This window comes from Simochromis diagramma, unplaced genomic scaffold (assembly GCF_900408965.1).
Source record: "Simochromis diagramma unplaced genomic scaffold, fSimDia1.1 OVJJ01000387.1, whole genome shotgun sequence".
Taxonomy (NCBI): domain Eukaryota; kingdom Metazoa; phylum Chordata; class Actinopteri; order Cichliformes; family Cichlidae; genus Simochromis; species Simochromis diagramma.
In genome coordinates, this window is record NW_024387152.1 from 2,664,008 (window position 1) to 2,683,743 (window position 19,736).

Sequence of the window (19,736 nt, forward strand, 5' to 3'; positions counted from 1 at the left end):
TTTCCTTGCAATGTTCAGATGCTTTCTTTTGTCCTGCCAAGTGACATTCGGCGCCATAATCAAAAGAGAAGAGAGGAGTCAAACATCTGTTTATTCAAATGGCCTCGCTTTAATCAGTATCGTCCCAATGCTCGCTGAATCACAACAGGGATTTAATTCATTTCAATTGGTGTAATTCACTTTGAAGCTTAGAGGAAAGTATTTTACAATGATGAGTTGCAAAATGTATGCAGGCCATTCAAACAGATTGTTGGAAAGCGGAGCAGAAATGTGTAAATAAATATTGTGCAGGTAAAGATTGGAACACGTTTGTCTCAGCTTTGTTAATTAATGGCACCCTTAACACCATCATTGCAGCACGACAGCCAGACTTATGCTCTTTCATTTATTCTAGTTTGCACAATGTCATTTAATATATAACACATTACAATTCTTTAGATATTTTAGAGCCACAATGTAGAATTTGAATTTGCACCTATATTGTACCTATTCTGAAATTCATATTTGTATTCAAAGGGCACCAATAAAGGACTATTGGCACAGATTGACCTTATTCCATTTATCTCTGATTTTCATTTATTCCTTTGTTGTACGCTGCAATTTCAAAATGTCTTTATGCAGATATGTGTGAGTGTGTGTGTGCTTGCTTGTATTCATCTATGTGCATATTTTTGTGTGTGCACTGCATTTCTGTGTTTGTGCATCGATTTGCATATGTATATGTCTGTGTAAGTGTCAGTGTGTCTATATGTATGTTGGTGTTTTGTTTTATTTTTTTTTATTGTTCGCACTCTGCGGGGATTAAATTCAGTCTGGGTAGATGAGGAAGCCGGAGAAGGTGCTGTACTTATTTGTGTTTCCTCCGTGGACCTTCCCTCCGTCCAGCTGCACACACACCTCATCACCTACGTCCAAATGCAGGATCACACTGTTGGAGGCATAGTCGTAATTCTGATCAGCATCCTGAGCAATGGCGCTTGCTCTTACCTGTCACCGACAGAGGACATACACATTGACAATTAGAACACGGACAAAACTGCACAAACAGCTGCCTCATAGTCAGCGAGAGCTCCTTGTAGCAAAAAGTGTCATGCATCAGTCTCCACATTCATCACATTATGCTTATTTTTAAAACTGTATTCATTTATTTTAGGATGGGTTGTAACTCATTATTACAGCCTATACCTCAGAGTTATGGCTGTGACATAACCTCCATCAATGATGCTGCTTAAACACATGGATGGGACACTGACCTGTAACCTCAGAGGTGAACACAGCTACTATGTCTTTTATTGATCAGCTGCTCGTGGGACTTGAGGGCAAAATGCTGGGTGATGGAGAGCTGCATGGTGGTGGAGACAAGCGGACTCACTGGAGACAACGTTTTGTCTATGGGGAAAGTGGTTCAGCCGAGAAACAGCATCACTATCCACATCATCTATTGACCTGTTGCTTATGATGCTGGACCAGCTCAATATGCATGATATTGAGTGGCTATGCTTAAGCTAGACAGTTTCACATTTGCATGCTGTGCTTGAGTTTGGTATTATTGAGCAGGCAGCAGTGGATCTTTACTTGTTTGTTAACACATTTAATTGGATTTTCTGTGTGTGGACAAATACACATGCCTAGATTGAGTTACTGCTGTACAAGAAATAGGATTTGTATTAAGTGTGTTATTTAAACTTGCATATACATGTAAGGGGGGCAGATAGTAAGTATATACCTTGCAATATGAATAATCTTCAGGCAATCCAGGGTTTAATTTAAACAATATTAAAGCGGTTTCAGTGTTTAAAAATGCACAGAACATCAGCACTCCTTAAAAAAATAAAATAAAAAAGAAAGAAAGCCCTCTAAGTAGGATGTATCAATAATTCTGTTGTAGCAGCTCCAATCATCAGACACATGTCAGCCATCAGTGGCCTTATGTCTGGCTCAGTGTCCATCTACGGTGGGAGCACTCAATCTATGTCAGCAGCCAGACAAGCCACGCACATATCCATGACAGCCACAGAATATGATCTGCAACTCAACTACCATCATGTCATTCCCGTCACCGGTGCCTCTTTCTCCCCAATGAGCATGCATCAATTCGAAAACAGTCAATCGCAGAGCAACACGGCTCGAATTACTGTAACTGAAAAAATATGCTTGTTTCCCACTGCACCAATCTGTTTTTCCCTTAACTGAACATGCTGTTAACCATCTGTCCAGCCTGGAGTTGGATTGTATTGCGGGAATAATATCTGTAGGTGGTCCTAAATGAGACGATACTGCATGTTGGTGACCAGTTGTTAAGCATGGCCCTGTCCGTTCTAAACCAGATTGATTAAGGAGCTGAGAAGTCAGTCTCTGGGGGCTCGCAGCATAAAAGACAGTCAGTAAAACTAACCACAGCTATTGTTAGGCTACTCCAACAGTCTTGTTTCATTACATTAGATGCCCTGATGGAATACAGGTATATACTCCAGTCCACCAGGGAATGCTTCATATATAGTATGTGGTTTATTGGGGGATTTTTACATTAAGATAACCTTAAAAAGACTTTGATCTGAATAGCTTTTTCTCACTGTTTTAGATCTATTCATATTTCTTAGCATGTGTTATTTAAAAAAGATGCATTTCAACACTTTGTTTCTTTTCATTTAATTCCTTTCATTTAAGCAGTTAGCCTGCTCCTATAATGTTTGCATTTTCCTAAATCTGTGAAAGATTATCTCAAAAAGACCTAATAACCAACCAACTGCATGCTTCTCGTAAAGCTAACTGAGTCTTACATTCTTTAAATCATTATCTGTCCACGTTAGTGCTATCTTCTCTATATTCAAAGCAATATCAACAAAAGCAACTTTTCTCACATGTATTTTTCATCATCACCAGTTGATTCACATTTAAATGCCTAAAAAGAAAAACATTTACATCATTTAGAAAATGTATATTAGGCATTTAGCAAATAACAAATACAATTTTTGTTAAGATTTGACCCGTACTTTTTTTTCTAATTTTGGAGACCCTTGTGCTAACCGGCCTGACCAATTAGTTTAATTAAACATTAGTTGTAATTTACCCTTTCTTAGACCCTCAGAAGACCATCTCTCAAACAACAAAACCAATACACTGTCATCTATAAAGGTTATATTGTTCTGCTTGACATGTGTAGTGACAGCCAATAAAACATTTGCATCACTGGCTGCTTCTGACAGTGATGTTGTTGTGACTTCCTATTGATACCAGGGATATGTCATCCAGCTTATTATTTTGGCCAAACAGTGTCATGGAAAGCGATGCGGGGAGCTCTGTTCATCCCTCAGGCCATCTCATATTCTAACGACTTTAATAAAAATAAATTTAAATCTATAAATAAGAATAGCATTGATCACTCAGCAAATATAATTTAAATAGTATATGGCATTATGTGAATAGATACTTCAGCTTGTGTTTCTGTGCTTGAAGGAATAATACAACCCATCCAGTGATGCAGATACCAGACAGAGAGGCATGAGGGAGACGTGGTGGGATTAGGGCAGGAAGCCGGCAGAAGAGATGGATACGGCTGGAGGACACAAACTGATCCTTGTGAAGCAGGCAGCATACAGTGCTGATCCTGGAGTTGGAAGGGTTGTGAGCCGTGAGGCAGGGGCCCCCGGGGCTTGCCTGTGGCTGTCTCTGTCTCCGCCTAGCCCTTTCATTATAGGGCCTCCAGTAAACACGCCTGGGAGCTGAGGGCCACGGGCGAGAAAGAAGGAGGGGGGGTGTAAGGAGCAGCTGCAGTGTCATTTTCTATACAAGTGGAGCCGCAGCACAAAAGACAGGCAAGGATAGACAAAATGAAGGGAGAGTGGAGAAAAACAAGGACCAGAGAGTTGAGGAAGGGGGGCCTAGAGTAACAGACTGATCAAGCGAGGCTATTTTGTGAGACCAGGGAGATGTGGGGGTATATGAAGTCTTGTTTTTATCTGTGGTGCTTTGCTCCACTGGTAATAAAACTGACAGGATTCATTCACTGTGATATACTGACCTCTTAGAGCGGAGACAATAGAAAAGTAGCTGTTAAACTTACCTAAGGGACTCCTGCACATGGCAGGGGTGTTGGGGGTGGGGGGCACGATGTTGTGGAAATAGATTATTTATTGAATAGGTTTTCCCTCTCCTCTGGGAGCCCAGGGATTACATGGCGACAAGCGACTTAAGCACTGAACCGTGCCTTAGCTTGCTGTTACCTGCCATTCTGCATTGTAGCCAGTGGTCTGTGGCACCTGTGTGCACTGTGACTTCTTTTAATTATTGTGTTTAATCAGGAGCACATAAGCAGATTTTAAACAAAAATCAGAATTCAGACAGCAAATCTTACTGTGTATCAATGTCTTTCCCTCTTCGCCTCCTTCTGTGGGAGTTAATTCAGGTACCGGTCATTACAGCAAGTGATGACATTTTAACATTACCGTGTGAGATAACTTGACCTTTAACTGAGCTATTAAAAGAGCCCGTGTAAGATGAAAATACAAGGGAGAGATAAAATGAGAGTCGAAGCGGTGTCTATTTGTCTACATTGCATATTGCACCAAGAAAGTTTAATACATAGATATGTACAGAGTGGAGTGTTATAGAATTGTAAATGTGTAGGTGAGCAGCTCGCATATCAGTTAATGAGGGGAAAGGAGAGACATTCAGTGGTGTATTATCATCCTTCACAGCATAAAGCATGCCAACATTAGCAGGGTCTGTACTAATAGCATTTGTTACCAATCTAGAATATTAACTAGAATTTAACTCTTATATTATAGGCAGTGATTTGACGAAGGAGGGATTCAAGCCATTTATAAGAGCGCTGTCAACAATGAGAAAGGCTTGTTGACAGTCTTCTGCAGAGCAAGGCTGGATGCATTGAATCGTTAAGTATCTTAATGATATAATAGATATCTAGCATATTTACCAACTTTTATTTCTTGTGTCCAGTGCAAATAATATAAAGGGCAGTTAATCAGCTGGGCAAGAAAAATGTTAATCAAACTTTCACGTCGTACTTTAGAATTAAACCCTAAGTCGATTACAAACATGGAAGCAGCTGAAGTGTGACCTCCCTCCTTCAATCACAAATCCCTTGGCTCTGAAACGGTGTCATGCTGCAATGATTTGTGAAAGTTAGATTGAGGTGTGTGCAGGTAGGCTTTACAGGGAGGGGATTTATTGAAGGTAATAGGTATTGGATCTATAGGAATCCCATGGAAGCCTCGCCCCAGTCAGCACATCCTCCTGAGATCATGTCACATGACACACTCGGAGACTCCATGCAGCATGCTAGTTTTAAACATTATCAGTTGAGATAAAAGTAAAGCTGTACAACTCGAATGTTTCCAGAAGGCATTTATCGGCATTCTGAATTAATTAATGCACTCATCTTAAAGTGTCTCTAACAAGCATTACATTTGCTCAACTAGTGCATAAACAGAGCTCGCAAGACCTGTTTTTCTCTCTCTCGCTCGCTCTCTCTTTCTCTAGTCGACCTTGATCACTTGTCAAGTCGAGACGTGTTGAGTGGGAGTCCATTGGTCATCATGCCTGATCTCATCCTGGCCTTCACCACCAGCCTCCCAGATGCATCGTCTACCAGCCCACTGTCTCCATACCTCCATTAAGTCATCTATCTTCCTCTGCTCCACCCCTGATCTTGCCATCAACTCACTTGTCTTGTTTTGCTCTCCCTTTTCAGAGTCTTTAAATGGACGTCTCAGCATGTCCCTGCCATGTCCGGTCTCTCGTGTTTCATTCATTCTTGCTGAATCTTTCTGAGATTATTCTCCTGGCCTGGCTGCCGCAACACAACATATAAGGTTATAAATGACCTTACCTGTTAGATAGGTAACAACACAAGTTGAAAGGCAAATTTGTGGCAATGGCAATTCGATCGACTAAAAAACAGAAAAAAAAGAAGAAGAAAAAAAGCAGCAGGCAGAGAAAAAATATCCAATAAAGCTTCAGCACCTACGGCAATGATAAAACAGGCTGTTTGATTCTATAGCCAGGAATGCAACCTGTCAAACACAGTGCCCTTTTAGTAAACCCTAGCCACTGACTGGCCTCAGGCACAATACCCGCCTGCCTCAGGGCTTCAATAACTCCAAACATGATCAGGCATTCTGCAGAATTTCATTTACACTCCATTTCCATCTACAGGCAGCTCTGTTTGGGTAGATCCCTGTTAGGTGAGTGCTCTATTTAACAGAACTGTTTAAAGAGGCCAGCTCACGGGTGTCAAATGGACCTGGGTGAGGTTAAATAATTGAGTTGAGTGAAAAGATAATTAATGGAGAATCAATGAACAAGCTGGGAAGGGGTTAGGAGAGGAAAGTATAGCGGGTGTTCAGGGGATCTCATCTAAGATGTATAAATTATTTAGCAGTCTAAAATGACTTGAATGACAATATGGAGCATTAGGCAGACAGCCTTAAACACACATTCACCTTTGTGGTCTCATGCATATATAACAGTGCGTCAAATATCAAACATTGGGTGATGAATTATTTTAAACAATTAATTTTGCATCTTCAAAACCAAGTTTAAATCATCCTACTTTAGCACAGCTGCAATGATAAAGTAAACTGTACGCATGAACCAGCACTAAGCCATGTTGACCGACAGTCCTTGATACACTACATGTCTAGAGAGTAAGTTCAGAGCAGAGTGCATTTGCATTCAGAGTCCTTGATGAATGAATGAATGCGTAAAAAGAAACTTGAAGAATGTTTCTTGAATTTGGAGTTCTCTGATAAAATCCCTGTGATTTATCCCACCTCTCCTCTCCCCTCCCCCCGTCAGCCCCTCTGTCTTTAATTAGTGTCTGGGGAATGAAAGAGGGGATGAGTGGACTGTCAATTTTACATTCATTATTTATTTAGCTGAGGTGTAAACTGGCTGGTCCACATTCTGACAGACATTTCTCTTGTGCTCTTTTGCACTTCTGTTTAGGCGATAATCAAGTTCTGTGTATGATACTTACTAATTAGACTGTTCCTTTCGGCGGCAGCGGCTGCATTCTGCCACTTGTCATTTAGCCACAGTACATGTGGGAATGCAAATACCTGTAGCCGCAGTTTTAGACTGTATAGCATGAATTCGCCTTAATGAGGAGAAAGATTGCCGTTTCATTCTTTGGCTGTCATGTTGCCACCTGCTAAGTGGAATGTGCTCTGAATCTGAAGAGCTCAATGTTACAGAGGTGAATATGAGTCAATGGTAAGACGGGGTGGTCAGCAGTAAATAAAAAATAAATAAATCTGCTGCATGGTCATGTGTGTGCATACATACAAATACATACTTATACATTCTCTATTTCAGCGTCTTCATGCATGCGCATCCTCACACACACACGCACACACTTGTACTCACCAGTCCGTTCTTCTTCAGGTCTGCCCACATGCTCGTCCCGTCACCACCTCTCATTAGAACATGGTAGGTGAAGAAATAGATGCCAGGCAGTGGGCAGGTGAATTTGCCGGTGCTCGGCTCATAGTAGTTACCAACATTTGTCACCACATCATCAAACTTCAGTATTTCATTGCCTTCGTGTTGCTTTCGTAGCCCTGCGTAAAAGGCAATTTTGGGAGTGTAGAGTGAGGGAGAATAGCCACCAGGGCCTGGACCTTGGGGACCCTGTGGCCCTGGTTTGCCTGGCTCTCCAGGGGGTCCACGTTCTCCTGGAGGCCCAGGGATCCCTGGAGGCCCTCGAAGCCCAGACTTTATCTTCTTTCCAGAGTAATCCTGGGGGGGTGGAGACGCAGCTGTCAGCTCTTGGCCTGGCTGAGACGTGGTGTAGGGATCACATACCATCCTGCAGCTTCCAAGCATTTCATAATGGCTCCCTGCATTTCCAGCATTCCCTCCTTTGGTTGTGTGGACCAGCAAGGGAATGGCAACCAAGAGTATTAGAACCATTGCTACACCTACAGCAGCTCCAATGACGCGTTTCCTGCGGCTGAGCCGTGAAGCGGCCAGCGTCAGGAAGTCCTCTTCCCCCTTGGCTGGAATAGTGCCGGCCAGGATGAAGCCTCTCAGAGAACCAGTATGATTTGCAAAAGAGACGAGGAGGACTTGGGGGTGTGTGGGGGAAACAGCGTATCACTAGAGCAACTATGAATGAGAGGACAAAATGGCAGAGAGCCACGAAGGAAACAACCAAGGGAGAAAATCCAAGAGAAAATTTAAATGTCCAGGGTTCAAAATATTATGACTATATGACTGAAATAATACAAACTTCACACGCCACAGTTTCTAGAGAAGTAAGCACAAGAATCTCGATGTCTCAGATTTGTGGTGACATGGTACAAAAAACACAATTTAATTGATTAAGTCTGCTTTGCCTTTTTCTGACTTCTCCTGGAGTCCTAGAGTTCTGTTCAATTTTCAGCATCAAGCAGAAACGGTAGTTGGCAGTGAGATGGTGATTGTGAAACCAGAGCTTAATTAGAAGTATGCTGAAATGAGAGCTGGTGCCAAATTCATCTCACTGAAGAGGGAGTAGAGGTTTGTTTGTTTTGTTGGATGAAGAATAATCTACAGTTTGTGTTTTTAGTTTTTGTTTTTTTCACTGAAAAATCTTCTTTTAAGTCCTCCCTCCAAAGCAGAGGATTTCACTTCATGTGTATATCTCACTTAATGCCATGGCTGAAAGTTAAAAAAAAAAGTTCATCAAAGATCTCTGGCTGACACAATCATCCTATGACCTCCCACTTTTATCTGTTCACATTAAAAAGATGTTTTTCAGGAAACCAAAAGCGATTTTGTTGACTTGGGCGTGCTTTTCAAACGTTCCTCTTCTGGCTATAGCTGGATCTAAAAAGGATGGTAAAAAGAGCAGAGACACTCAATAACTGATTTGGTCTGACTTACTACACACATGTACACAATTTAAATGAAACACAGCATTAAAAGAAAAAAAGTAAAACAATGAAATTAAAATAAAGTGATGGAATTAAAATGTTCAGTTTAAAATAAATATAGGACTCATTTTTGTAGAAATATGCCAAACATATATACATATTTTTACAGGTGATTATTTATTCATGCAAAATATCTGCAGCGAGTCTGTGGTTAAAAGTAAATTGCTAAATAAAACTGAACAATTATAAACTCACCATCGGCTCTTTATAATCCCTTAATTTCTGAAGGACAAAATCTGTGTGACTCAGTGTACTTCACGCGTCCCATCAAATGACTGAAGGACTTTGGACCGCTACCGTGCCAAATGGAGAGCTGGAGAGCCGACGGGCGCGCAGGAAATGCCAAGAAAGTGAGTTTCTCGATCAGAGCGTAATCCCCTCCTTTCTTTCCAGGTAGAAAAAAAGTCTAAACGATATAAACTTCGGAGGAATTTAAACCTTGCAAATATTTGCTTGAACACTTTTTTTTTACGCAATTCCAAATGAAAGCGCACGCCGGTCTGACGCTCCTATCCAGAGGGTCTGTCCACTGTACCGCCTTTCGCAGCGCTTGGTCCATGGGCAGTCGTAGTCTACACCTGTTAGATTTCTCTCTCTCTCTCTCTCCCTCTCTCTCTCCCCCCCTCTCTCTCTCTCTCTCTCTCGCTCGCGCTATCCCCGTTTTGTTTTTTCTTTTTCCTTTTTTGGTTTGTTTGTTTTTTTGCTAAAACGGATGTTTTTTGTTAAATTCTTTTTTATACACACTCACAATAGCAAATATTATTATTTCATTATTATGGCTGTTGTATTATGTTGCTGTTGTTCATATTGTCATTATGCTGCATTTATTTACCTTCAAACTGACACAAATGTGGACTCAATCACACATATTGTTCCTTCTGTATCTTGCTAGCCCGACATTCACCTGTTGTTAGAGGCAAACTCTTTGCAAGCAAAATGTTTGATAGAGTGTTGCAAAAGGAAGGCAGATGTTTTCATCTTCTGTGTGCCAGGCAAGGGAGGACAGAGCATGGTGACTAAGTAAAAGCTGCCTCGGCATGATGTGTGAGGAATGGAGAGGAGACACTAAATGTTCCCCAGACCATTGTCTGTGTGTGTGACTCGCATCCCACTGCTATAAAGCCTCATTAGTGAGACACCCTGCCCCAGACATTGTGCTGCTCTTTTTCTTTTACCTAAAAACTCACACACAGGCACATATAATACCTCCACTTCAGTGTTTATACACATGCATCCTAGTGGATGTACGGACAAAGAGATTTTACACCATTAATTCTGGAAAGGCAAGTTTTGCATCCTTGTATCAGCATTCCCTACAGTTCTAGTTACCACGGCATCACTTTCACTGGTGGTCACATTTCATTTCAGAAACATATTGGGCAGATTTTTAGTTCATATCATCATTTCCTTGGAGTCTTGTGTCACCTGTCTGACAGGCACAATCACACATCTGCGAGTTTAAAGTTTAATGGCCGAAGCAGTGGCAGCAAGGGGAATAGGTCTGCATTCAGTATTGATGATTCCCTTTTCATCAACCCCCACCTCCCTCGACCTCCATCTCCTCAAATACGATGACCACTATCTGGTAATGTAGGGATCATCACCTTATCCCACCGGACATGGAGAGATAAATAATCACCAAGTTTTAAGGTGGCTTTCTAAGGATGGTTTGGACTTAGTGGGAAATTGGTAAAGTGTCGGAAAGGTTTGGGGAGCGATATCAGGCAATATTTCTGTTGGGAGATGTTGGTGCAGCTGGGCAGCACCGGGACGAGTTAAATGCTGTGTCAGTCCCAGTTTGCAGGTCAGTCAGTCTGTCCCACTAGAACAGTGCTCAGAGCTCCTAAGCAGCATGGGGAAGATAATCATTGCCAACAGTCAGAGGCAATATGCTCAGGATTGGATTTTTAAAGCCTGTTAAAATATTACTGAGGTGATTAATATTGAAATATGTGCATGTCTTTCAGCTGTCTGTTCCCTCTCTCCCTATTCTCCTCTTGATTCATTCCTCTGACTATTCGCGCTCACCTAAAATTTCAATATTATGCATTATGTTGATGAGGTGTGTCTTCTTTTTATTCAGTGCAATTGCTTTATCATGTTACCTGTTCTGATTTCACTGTGACTCACACAGAATTGACTGACACCAGCAGCAAAAGGGCCATAGGAGAATAAGTACTGGGCTTTTTGAGTTATTAGTTTGTTTAATAATTAATTTCATATATTATGATACACCAAGAATAAATCTCTGTCTTTTGTGCACACGCCTGCATAATCCGAGCACCAGTTTTTCTCTCGACTCCTCTGTGTAAATAAGTAAGAGCGAGGCAGAAACGTATTTATGGCCACATTACTCACGTTATGTTTCTCTTCCGCTGTTGCTCTTTTGTCGGCATAGTTTCTTAAAGACATACTAATTCTTCAGTGCAGCGATCCATAGCAATCATCAAATAGTTTCACATTTACAAAAATGCTCGCAGACTAGGAATCAACCAGGAATAGATACGTTGCATACGACACGCGATACGTTTTGTGCAAACATCTCATACTGAGCATCAGTTCTTTCATGGATGATGGCATAATGTCCCCAAGAGGTGCGTAGCTGTAGGAGGACTATTACTCCCTGGGGAACCACCATGCACATCTTCCATAGTTAACACTGACAGCTATTCAGCTATCAAGGTCCTGTTCTTTGCTATGTAGATTGTACTCTAGTGGATCACTTTAGAGGTCATTAGGGGCATAAAGGTGGTCCGGGACAAGTGTTAAATTGTACAGATGAAAAAAAAAATGTATAGTGAGAGAAGTCTTGTCTTTAAATCAAAAGCAACATAGATCAGTAATATAAAAGGGACGCTTTAATTTAGTCTGTCTGTTGAAAATGTGGTTCCAGTTGGATGTATGTTGGAGTAAAAGAAAAGCGCAATGCATAAAACATGGAACAAAATGCATTTGAAAATATATGTCTGTTTATTTTTTGGCTAACTATCTGGAAAGCGTTATTTACTTTATTTCTTACCTGGGAGTGTGTGTTGTACTGTATTGAAAGGGTAGGCTTATAAGCTTAGCGTGGATGAGTGTGGATGTGCCTACATCCTGGTGCTCTGCTGTTTCATTAGGCTCTGATTATGGGGCCTGATGCAGAGTGACAGTGTGCAGATTGAGTTGCACAGCCACTCTAATTCTCTCTATTAATAACAACCCTCCACACTGCCGTCCTGAACCACATTTATTAATCACAATTTGTCATCTGTCCGATGCTCCACCCTCTCCTTCTCCCTTCCGAATACCCTCCCTCTCTTTATTTGTGTTCTCCTCCAGCCTCCCTCCCAACAGGGCCAGTTATCCCTTGCACCGCTCCACCTCCGCCTCCTCCCACCCTCTACACCAGCTCCATTCGCCATCAACTCAGAGACATGGTCCAGCATACAGAGGGATGTTCTCACTCTCCCACTCACTTTAATTGCACTCTGGATTGAGTGTGATTAATCAAAAGCTCTCCAGTTTTAATTGGCCAAATAAAAGTTAACAACTTGGATTGTGTGGACTGTTTTAGTAACAATTTACTGAAGATTATAATAAATTGCAATAAAACAAACCTCAATTTGCAATTAGTGAGCAGTTATGATGCACGTTGCTGGACTTGCAACACATCCAAACCGTGTACAGTGTAATGCATCATTATATGGACGTTCAACCATTCGGTGAGATAGCGTGCAATGGCCTTTTGGAAAACATTGATTCTTTCTAGCATTAATCCCAGCCATCTGAAATTTCTATTTACACAAATGCTGGCATTTAATCAATATGTATGCTGGAGATATGCACAAAGTATTATTGCATTATAGGTGCGAAAAGATCCTCATAACTAAAAATCACATTTCTGCTCATGTCTCATTCAAATGGCCCTTGACCCCACAAAGAAAGATGATTTATGAGTCAGCCGGTCCCCTAGGTCTTGCTCTGCCATTCCAATTTTCAGCGTAAGGTTACGCTCATTATATTGACACTTTTAGGATATTCATTTACACTGAAGTCCAATTTTACCACATATTAGAACTTTTCTCCTAGTTTGTATCTCCGAGAGTTACAGACGTGTGAAATCGGTCTGATTGTTCACTGCAGCAGATTTAAAAAGCAGTGCCTCCACTGCTGTGCAGCACTGTTCTTCTAATTACACCGCAACCAAACCAGCCCTCCGCTGCTCAGCGCTACACCCTCCAGAACCAAGGTCCCTCTACTGTTTTCTTTGAGCAGAACCGGTGTTTGGGGGAAACAGAGGCGATTTTCATGTGCAAATGTCAGTCAGTCAGCTCCCAGCAATCACAGCCCCGTCTTCTCCAGAGATCGGGGCTTGAGACACAGCCTGAATAATTTAACAGCTCTGTGCCAGCGTGCTTTAGGGTCGCAACCTTCTAAAGAGATGACAGAAAGACGTTGGCTGACTTCCCCTCCCATTCACTCCCATTACCACTTATTTACCGTTCATGATTCCAGGCAGACAAAGCAAAAGGGCCACACTGGGGAAGAAAAATCATTGGCGCTGTATAAACTGTGTCATAAAGCGGAGCGCAACCAAACAATGACATTTTCAGAGCATCCCCAAGTCGGAGGCGATCCCCTCCTGTGCTACACTGTGAAATAAACACACGCCACACACATGATCACCCAAGCCAGCAGTCGCAGACAAAAGAGATGATGGACACACACAAAGAGAAAAGGTCGTGAAGTGACACACAGCAGGGACAGATGTCAGAGCAAAAACCTTACCGGTGTATAGGTGCGGATTAAGATTCAGATGGTCAAAGAAAACACACACACACAAAAACACACACAAATCTTTTATTTCAGGAGAGGAGAGATTACAGTGATTTTCAAAGTATGACAGAAGAAAGAACAGAGGAATAGAGGACATGTTGAAAGAAATTGATCCGTCCATCTGTACGGACACATTCTACATTTCTATCATTCAGAGGGAGACAGACAGCACTCGGCCTGACAAGGGTGGTCATCACTCGACTGCAGCAGAACTGTGACAGCACTGTGACGAGGATGAATAGACTGTCCAGTCACTCAAAATACCTGCTGTCAGGGAAATTATATATTTACCCACTCCATTTATTTCTTTCATTTATACCCTTTACAACCTTTATTTAATTATCTTTTCAGCCATAAAAACTTAATAGCTTTGTGTGGACTGTATGCAACATTTCCTTCCATAAGCACGTCTTTGTTGTTGTCCACTGACAAACTGTGCATTGGTCCACTGTGTTTATAACAGTACACATTTGGAAATGCAAGACATCATCAACTCTTAATGCTTTCACGGGAAGATATCATTGGTGTGAAAGGAAGCAGCGGTGGAATGTGATACAGTGGGACGTTCCCATGGAGATGTCAACTGTGATAGCCTATTAGTCCAGTTGCTGAGATGCAGGACTGCTGGGAGGCATGAACAACATTTCCTGCTTTTTCATAAACCCCTCCCCACCCCCAAATCTGTTGTCTTGCCCTGTTGAAATGCAGCCAGTCAAGTTAAACGTTCTGCATTTACAGGCAGCTTAAAATGTCTGTGTGGCCATGTGGTTTGACCTCATGTCATGGGAATGCTTTACAAGGGCAGGCACAGGGGAAGGGAGGACAGGAGAGAGCCCTCTGAATTATTGAGAGTGATTATTTGGTGACTTATGGCTGGTGGCTGTCAGGTACGGTATGACAAACTGTGCCAAGCAAGAATTACACTTTCTCATTTCTACAGTGTCTATTTATCTGCCTTTCTCTCCCTGACCACCCTTCCGCTATTGAACACTTATCCTACTAGCTTGTCTGTCCTTGTACTTGTGAGTTTTCAGACCAACTTTAAGGGCATGTCCTCAAAAGTCCTGAAGCAAGGCGGCATGACAACAAGGTTTTCTCAGGCGTGGGCATGTTTTTTACGCATAGCAGCATGGCTGCAGATGGCAATTTCCATTAGTATGGTGGGTTAGTTGGTGCACTAGTTTAGGCTGAAATATCTCAGCCATGACATGATATATATAAATATCTCTTTCCCTCAAATTTCCATGTAGTGTGTTATCAACTGGTGTTTGATTTTGTTTTGATGGATCAGTTACTTGTCAAAAACAAAAGCTTGTTTGTGAAATTGGTGTCCCTGACTCAGGACTCACAGGTGGCTTCACCCGCTATCGTACCTGTAGATTTTTGAATCTATTATTAAGTTACAGTTTAGGAAATCTAACTGATGATCATATGTACTTTTGCTTCCACTCATACAGCTCAGGGTTGCAGTGGGGCTGGAGCCTTTCTGAGTGGTCACGGTTAGAGAGGCAGGGTACAGCCTGGACAGGTCACCAGTCTGTTGCACAGTTAACACATAGAAACAGTTAGATAGTCAAATTTATGCCTACAGTTTAGAAGCACAGATTAAGCTAACATGCATGTCTTGAAACTGTGGGAGGAAACCGGAGAAACTCGGGGAAAACGTGCACACATGTTTGTTGTGAGGCCACAGTGCTAACCACCTCACCAACTGATCATCACATAAGATCAAAAAGATCAAAATTCTTGTGGATTTTCACAACTACAATTGAAGTAATACTCTAGACCATATTGTTTAATTTCACAGTTAAGAAACTGTGCATTAGAGAAGCTTTTAAATGTAGTTTTCAATACACAATGATGGGTATGAAAGACCATAAGACACAAGTTATTCTCTCTTCGAAGGCAGAGAATGGAGTTCGATGGCAAAATAAGACCAGGGGAAGGACAGCTCAAAGGCTGTTAGGGACTTTTTCATATAGCCTGCCCACTAGAGCTCACCCAGTAGTGAGGAATTTAATCAGACTCCAAAAAAATCAAAACAAATGTGACAGCCTTTAAAAAAGAAAAAAAATGGCAAAAGATGGGGGTAACAACGATTAGGCAGCCAAATCAATCTGAACAAGCACTGGGAGCTGCAAGAAGTCTTTTTGATGGAACAAGAGGAGGCGCAAAGGAAACGATCAGAGCTTCAACATGGAGCTGGTCTGATGCAGTGCAAGCTGTGTGTGGGGTCCACTTAGTGAATAGACAAACTCATGGATGATGAGTGGACACAGTGTAGGGACAATCCTGACTTTGGCTGAACCCATTAAGGCTCAGAACTTCTCTCCCAGTGAATAATAAAGTTTGGAGTTCTTCAAGACCTTTCAAGGCGTTCGCTATATTTGTGCTTCTCCTTGAGTGGTTTTGTTTTTCTTTTTATTGTGAACATACCAGGAGACCCATTTTCCCATTTCTAATTGACATTCCCAGTTGCATAATGTTTCTAACTGACTGATCAGGTATCAGAGATGGAGTTCTTTGTGTAAATGCAGTCTGAATTATTCATACAGGGCTGTCAGAAAAAGTGAGAGCGAGCGAGAGAGAAGGGGCATTTTAGAAATCAGCTCGATAGGCCCCTGACCATGAATAATTGATCTGAACTGATTAAAGTTTGCAGTGATTACCCCTCACCTCCCCAACAGATAAAACGCCACATCTGTGTTTCTTTCGCTCCTCTCGCTCAAACATGTTTCAATTAACCACACGTGGTCCTGCTCTGTGAGCTGGAATGCACCAGTATTCTTTACTACTTGTGTCTTCACATTTTTCTCCGGATTTCCAAACAATATGCTGAGTTGCCTCTTCTTGTGTTTCTGTAAAGAAAGCAATGTGTTACGTGTCCATGAAAAAGAAAAATGCAATCATCTCACTGCAGTCTCAAATATTAGACCTTGATTAGTCACTGAAGTGCTGAAAAACACATATTTTCTCCTCCTCCCTCCTCAGGCAGTGAATCCTCAAATAGCAATAGACTCTGTCTCAAATACAAGTGTAATTGCAATAGGCATAACCGTCTGATGCGGTCTAACACTTACTTACTTAAGATACTGTGCTCCCAGCAGAGCTACCCTCATCAGCTTCACTGCACATCATGCACAAACACACAAAGCACACTCATTGTGCATCTGGGTCGCTTCTCACTTTCCTCAACCTTCAAGGTCCAACTAAGGATGGCACTTTGATCCGTGTTCCAGAGCCGAAGAAAGAAATGCGTGACAGAGAGCGATTCGAAGGAGGAGAGAAGCGGGAAACAGGAGGGAGTGCAGAAGAGTGACAGCTAATGACAGTAGCTACAAGCTGTGACCTTTAGCGCAATCACACAAGCATGACGCACCAGGCTCAAGGTGACAGAGGATCTGGCTACTTTGGAGGGGGATATTAAGAACAACAAAGCTTTGTGTGTTTGTGGTTAAGCAGTCATGGTCCAGCAGTGGCAATGGAGATTATAGCTTGTCGAGATGAAATATTTTTTTACATTCATAATCTATGTTACATCCATAATCCTTATTATTACTGTTGCATCATTTATGATTTATCATTGTTATCATTTTATTGACACATTTATTGAAACTGGTGAGGTTATATTAAAGTCTGTATTTCAGGTGTTAGCATAAGCACATAATAATCTTTTATAGGGGTGTGTACTGAGCCCTCTCCTGTACTCACTCTACACCTACGACTGCACAGCCACTAACAACTCCAACATCATTGTGAAGTTTGCGGACGACACTACAGTGGTAGGTCTTATCACCAACGGTGATGAGACGGCTTACAGGGAGGAGGTCAGCGCCCTGACCCACTGGTGTCAAGACAACCATCTCACCCTCAACGTCGCAAAGACAAAGGAGTTGATAGTGGACTTCCGGAGGTGCAGAGAAGTACACACCCCCATCACCATCAACGGCGCTGCTGTGGAGAGAGTGAGCAGCTTCCGGTTCCTTGGAGTACACCTGGCTGAGGATCTTACGTGGTCAGTACACACAAACAAAACAGTGAAGAAGGCGCAGCAGCGCCTCTTCTTTCTCAGGAGACTGAAAAGATTCGGCATGAGCCCCCGCATCCTCAGGACCTTCTATCACTGTGCCATTGAGAGCATCCTCACTGGATGCATCACCACCTGGTATGGCAACAGCACCGCCTACAACCGCAAAGCTCTCCAGCGAGTAGTGCGGTGCTCTGAACGGATAATTGGAGGTGAGCTTCCCTCCCTCCAAGACATCTACAGGAAGCGCTGCCTGAGGAAAGCGGGGAGGATCATCAAGGACTCCAGTCACCCCAGCCATAAACTGTTCAGACTGCTTCCATCAGGAAGGAGGTTCTGCAGCATCCGGTCCCGTACCAGCAGACTGAGAGACAGCTTCTTCCACCAGGCCATCAGGCTGCTGAACACTTCATAGACACCTCAGCTTCACTACTGGAACTTTAACATTATGCACTCCACACTGTACAGTAATGCCACTGTTTTGCACATGTCTCACTCTGTATATTTTATTTTATATATTTTATTTATTGTTTACTCTATTTAATTTGTAAAATATGTGTACACACACACACACACACACACACGTAGAAAAATATTTAGTATACACATCCAGAAATGCATACACTATTATATATTGTACATATATTTATTAGTTTCAGATGTAGCCATTCTTGTATTTTGCTTGTTTACATTATTGTATTTTGCACAACTCTGTTGCTTGTGAAGCTCGCACACAAGAATTTCACTCACATGTGCTGTACCAATGTACCTGCACATGTGATGTGACAATAAAAGTGATTTGATTTGATTTGATATTGCAGGTGCAACTGTAATCATGTTATACACATATTGCATAATTAATGGTTTGAAGCTACGGGCAGCGCGATGTCTGGCCGATCAATGGAGCAAAGTTCAGCTATTGAAAGGTTGCCTACATGTTTACAGTATAATTTACTACATATTGCCTATGCTATGGATGTTTGCCTGGTAACAGGTGACGTAGAGGGGGGTCATGCACTTAGATTAACGACACAGACACATAGCCTGTCTGGGTAAACTGATTGCAAGTGTTGTTTAAGTCTAGACAAGTAGAATAACAGGATGCATCTGGAGGAACTGAAAGAGGAACTGTTCTGTTTTAGTCAAGTCAAGTCAAGTCAAGTTTATTTATAGAGCACATTTAAAAACAACCAAGGCTGACCAAAGTGCTGTACAGTAAATACAGATAAAAATACAATAGAACACAATTTCGTAGTAACACCTCGCTGATAAAAATAAAATAAAAAATAAATAAAACAAATAAATTAAACCTTTCTAAAAGCCAATGAAAAGAGGTGAGTTTTAAGAGCGGTTTTAAAAGTTTCTAGGCTTTTGGCGAGTCTGACGTGTGGTACTGGTCATCAGAAGTATAAATATCACACCCACCTATTGTAAGGGGGGAGATGGAGCCTGATGTTTTGCAGACCCCATTTTCACCACATGTATGTGTTTTAAATAAATAATTTGTGTTGACCCACTATGGACTTTCAGTCGTATGTCTCTTCCTCAAAATTCGAACGCGACAAGCTACACAGGTGATCGATAGCCATGTTATTTTTGTCAGAGGACCCTGGCTAACTGTGTGTAAATGCACTTAAAGGCAAAATAAACATACAATACAAGTAAAGTCCGACAGTGCACATACGCTCCTTCGCATTACTCAAACTACACACTCTGAAACATACACACTTTGTTTGCCACTAATTTTCTTGGTAATTACTGAAAGGTAAAGAAAAGAGAAGGTTCTGCCTTCAGTTTCCCTCAAATCCCCCCAGGATCATTTAAGTCTGTCTTTTTTTCATGTAAACCTGGATTAACATTTTCAAGATACCCCAAAAATATCACTGCATGTAAAGAGATAAAAAGTTCAGATTTGCATAACATAAGAAACCAGTCCACTTGTCAGAGGGTGT

The 19,736-nt window shown here is 41.8% G+C and overlaps 1 protein-coding gene across 1 annotated transcript; it reads right to left on the reverse strand.

The window, feature by feature from the left end:
- Positions 1-721: 721 nt before the first annotated feature.
- c1ql4a (complement component 1, q subcomponent-like 4) lies at positions 722-9,516 on the reverse strand. Its single transcript, XM_040047758.1, has 3 exons — positions 9,135-9,516; positions 7,390-8,832; positions 722-987 (listed from the first exon to the last, which is right to left on the reverse strand). Exons 2-3 carry the CDS (start codon positions 7,933-7,935, stop codon positions 808-810), a joined length of 726 nt encoding a protein of 241 aa, XP_039903692.1. The 5' UTR covers positions 7,936-8,832; positions 9,135-9,516; the 3' UTR covers positions 722-807.
- Positions 9,517-19,736: the final 10,220 nt, after the last annotated feature.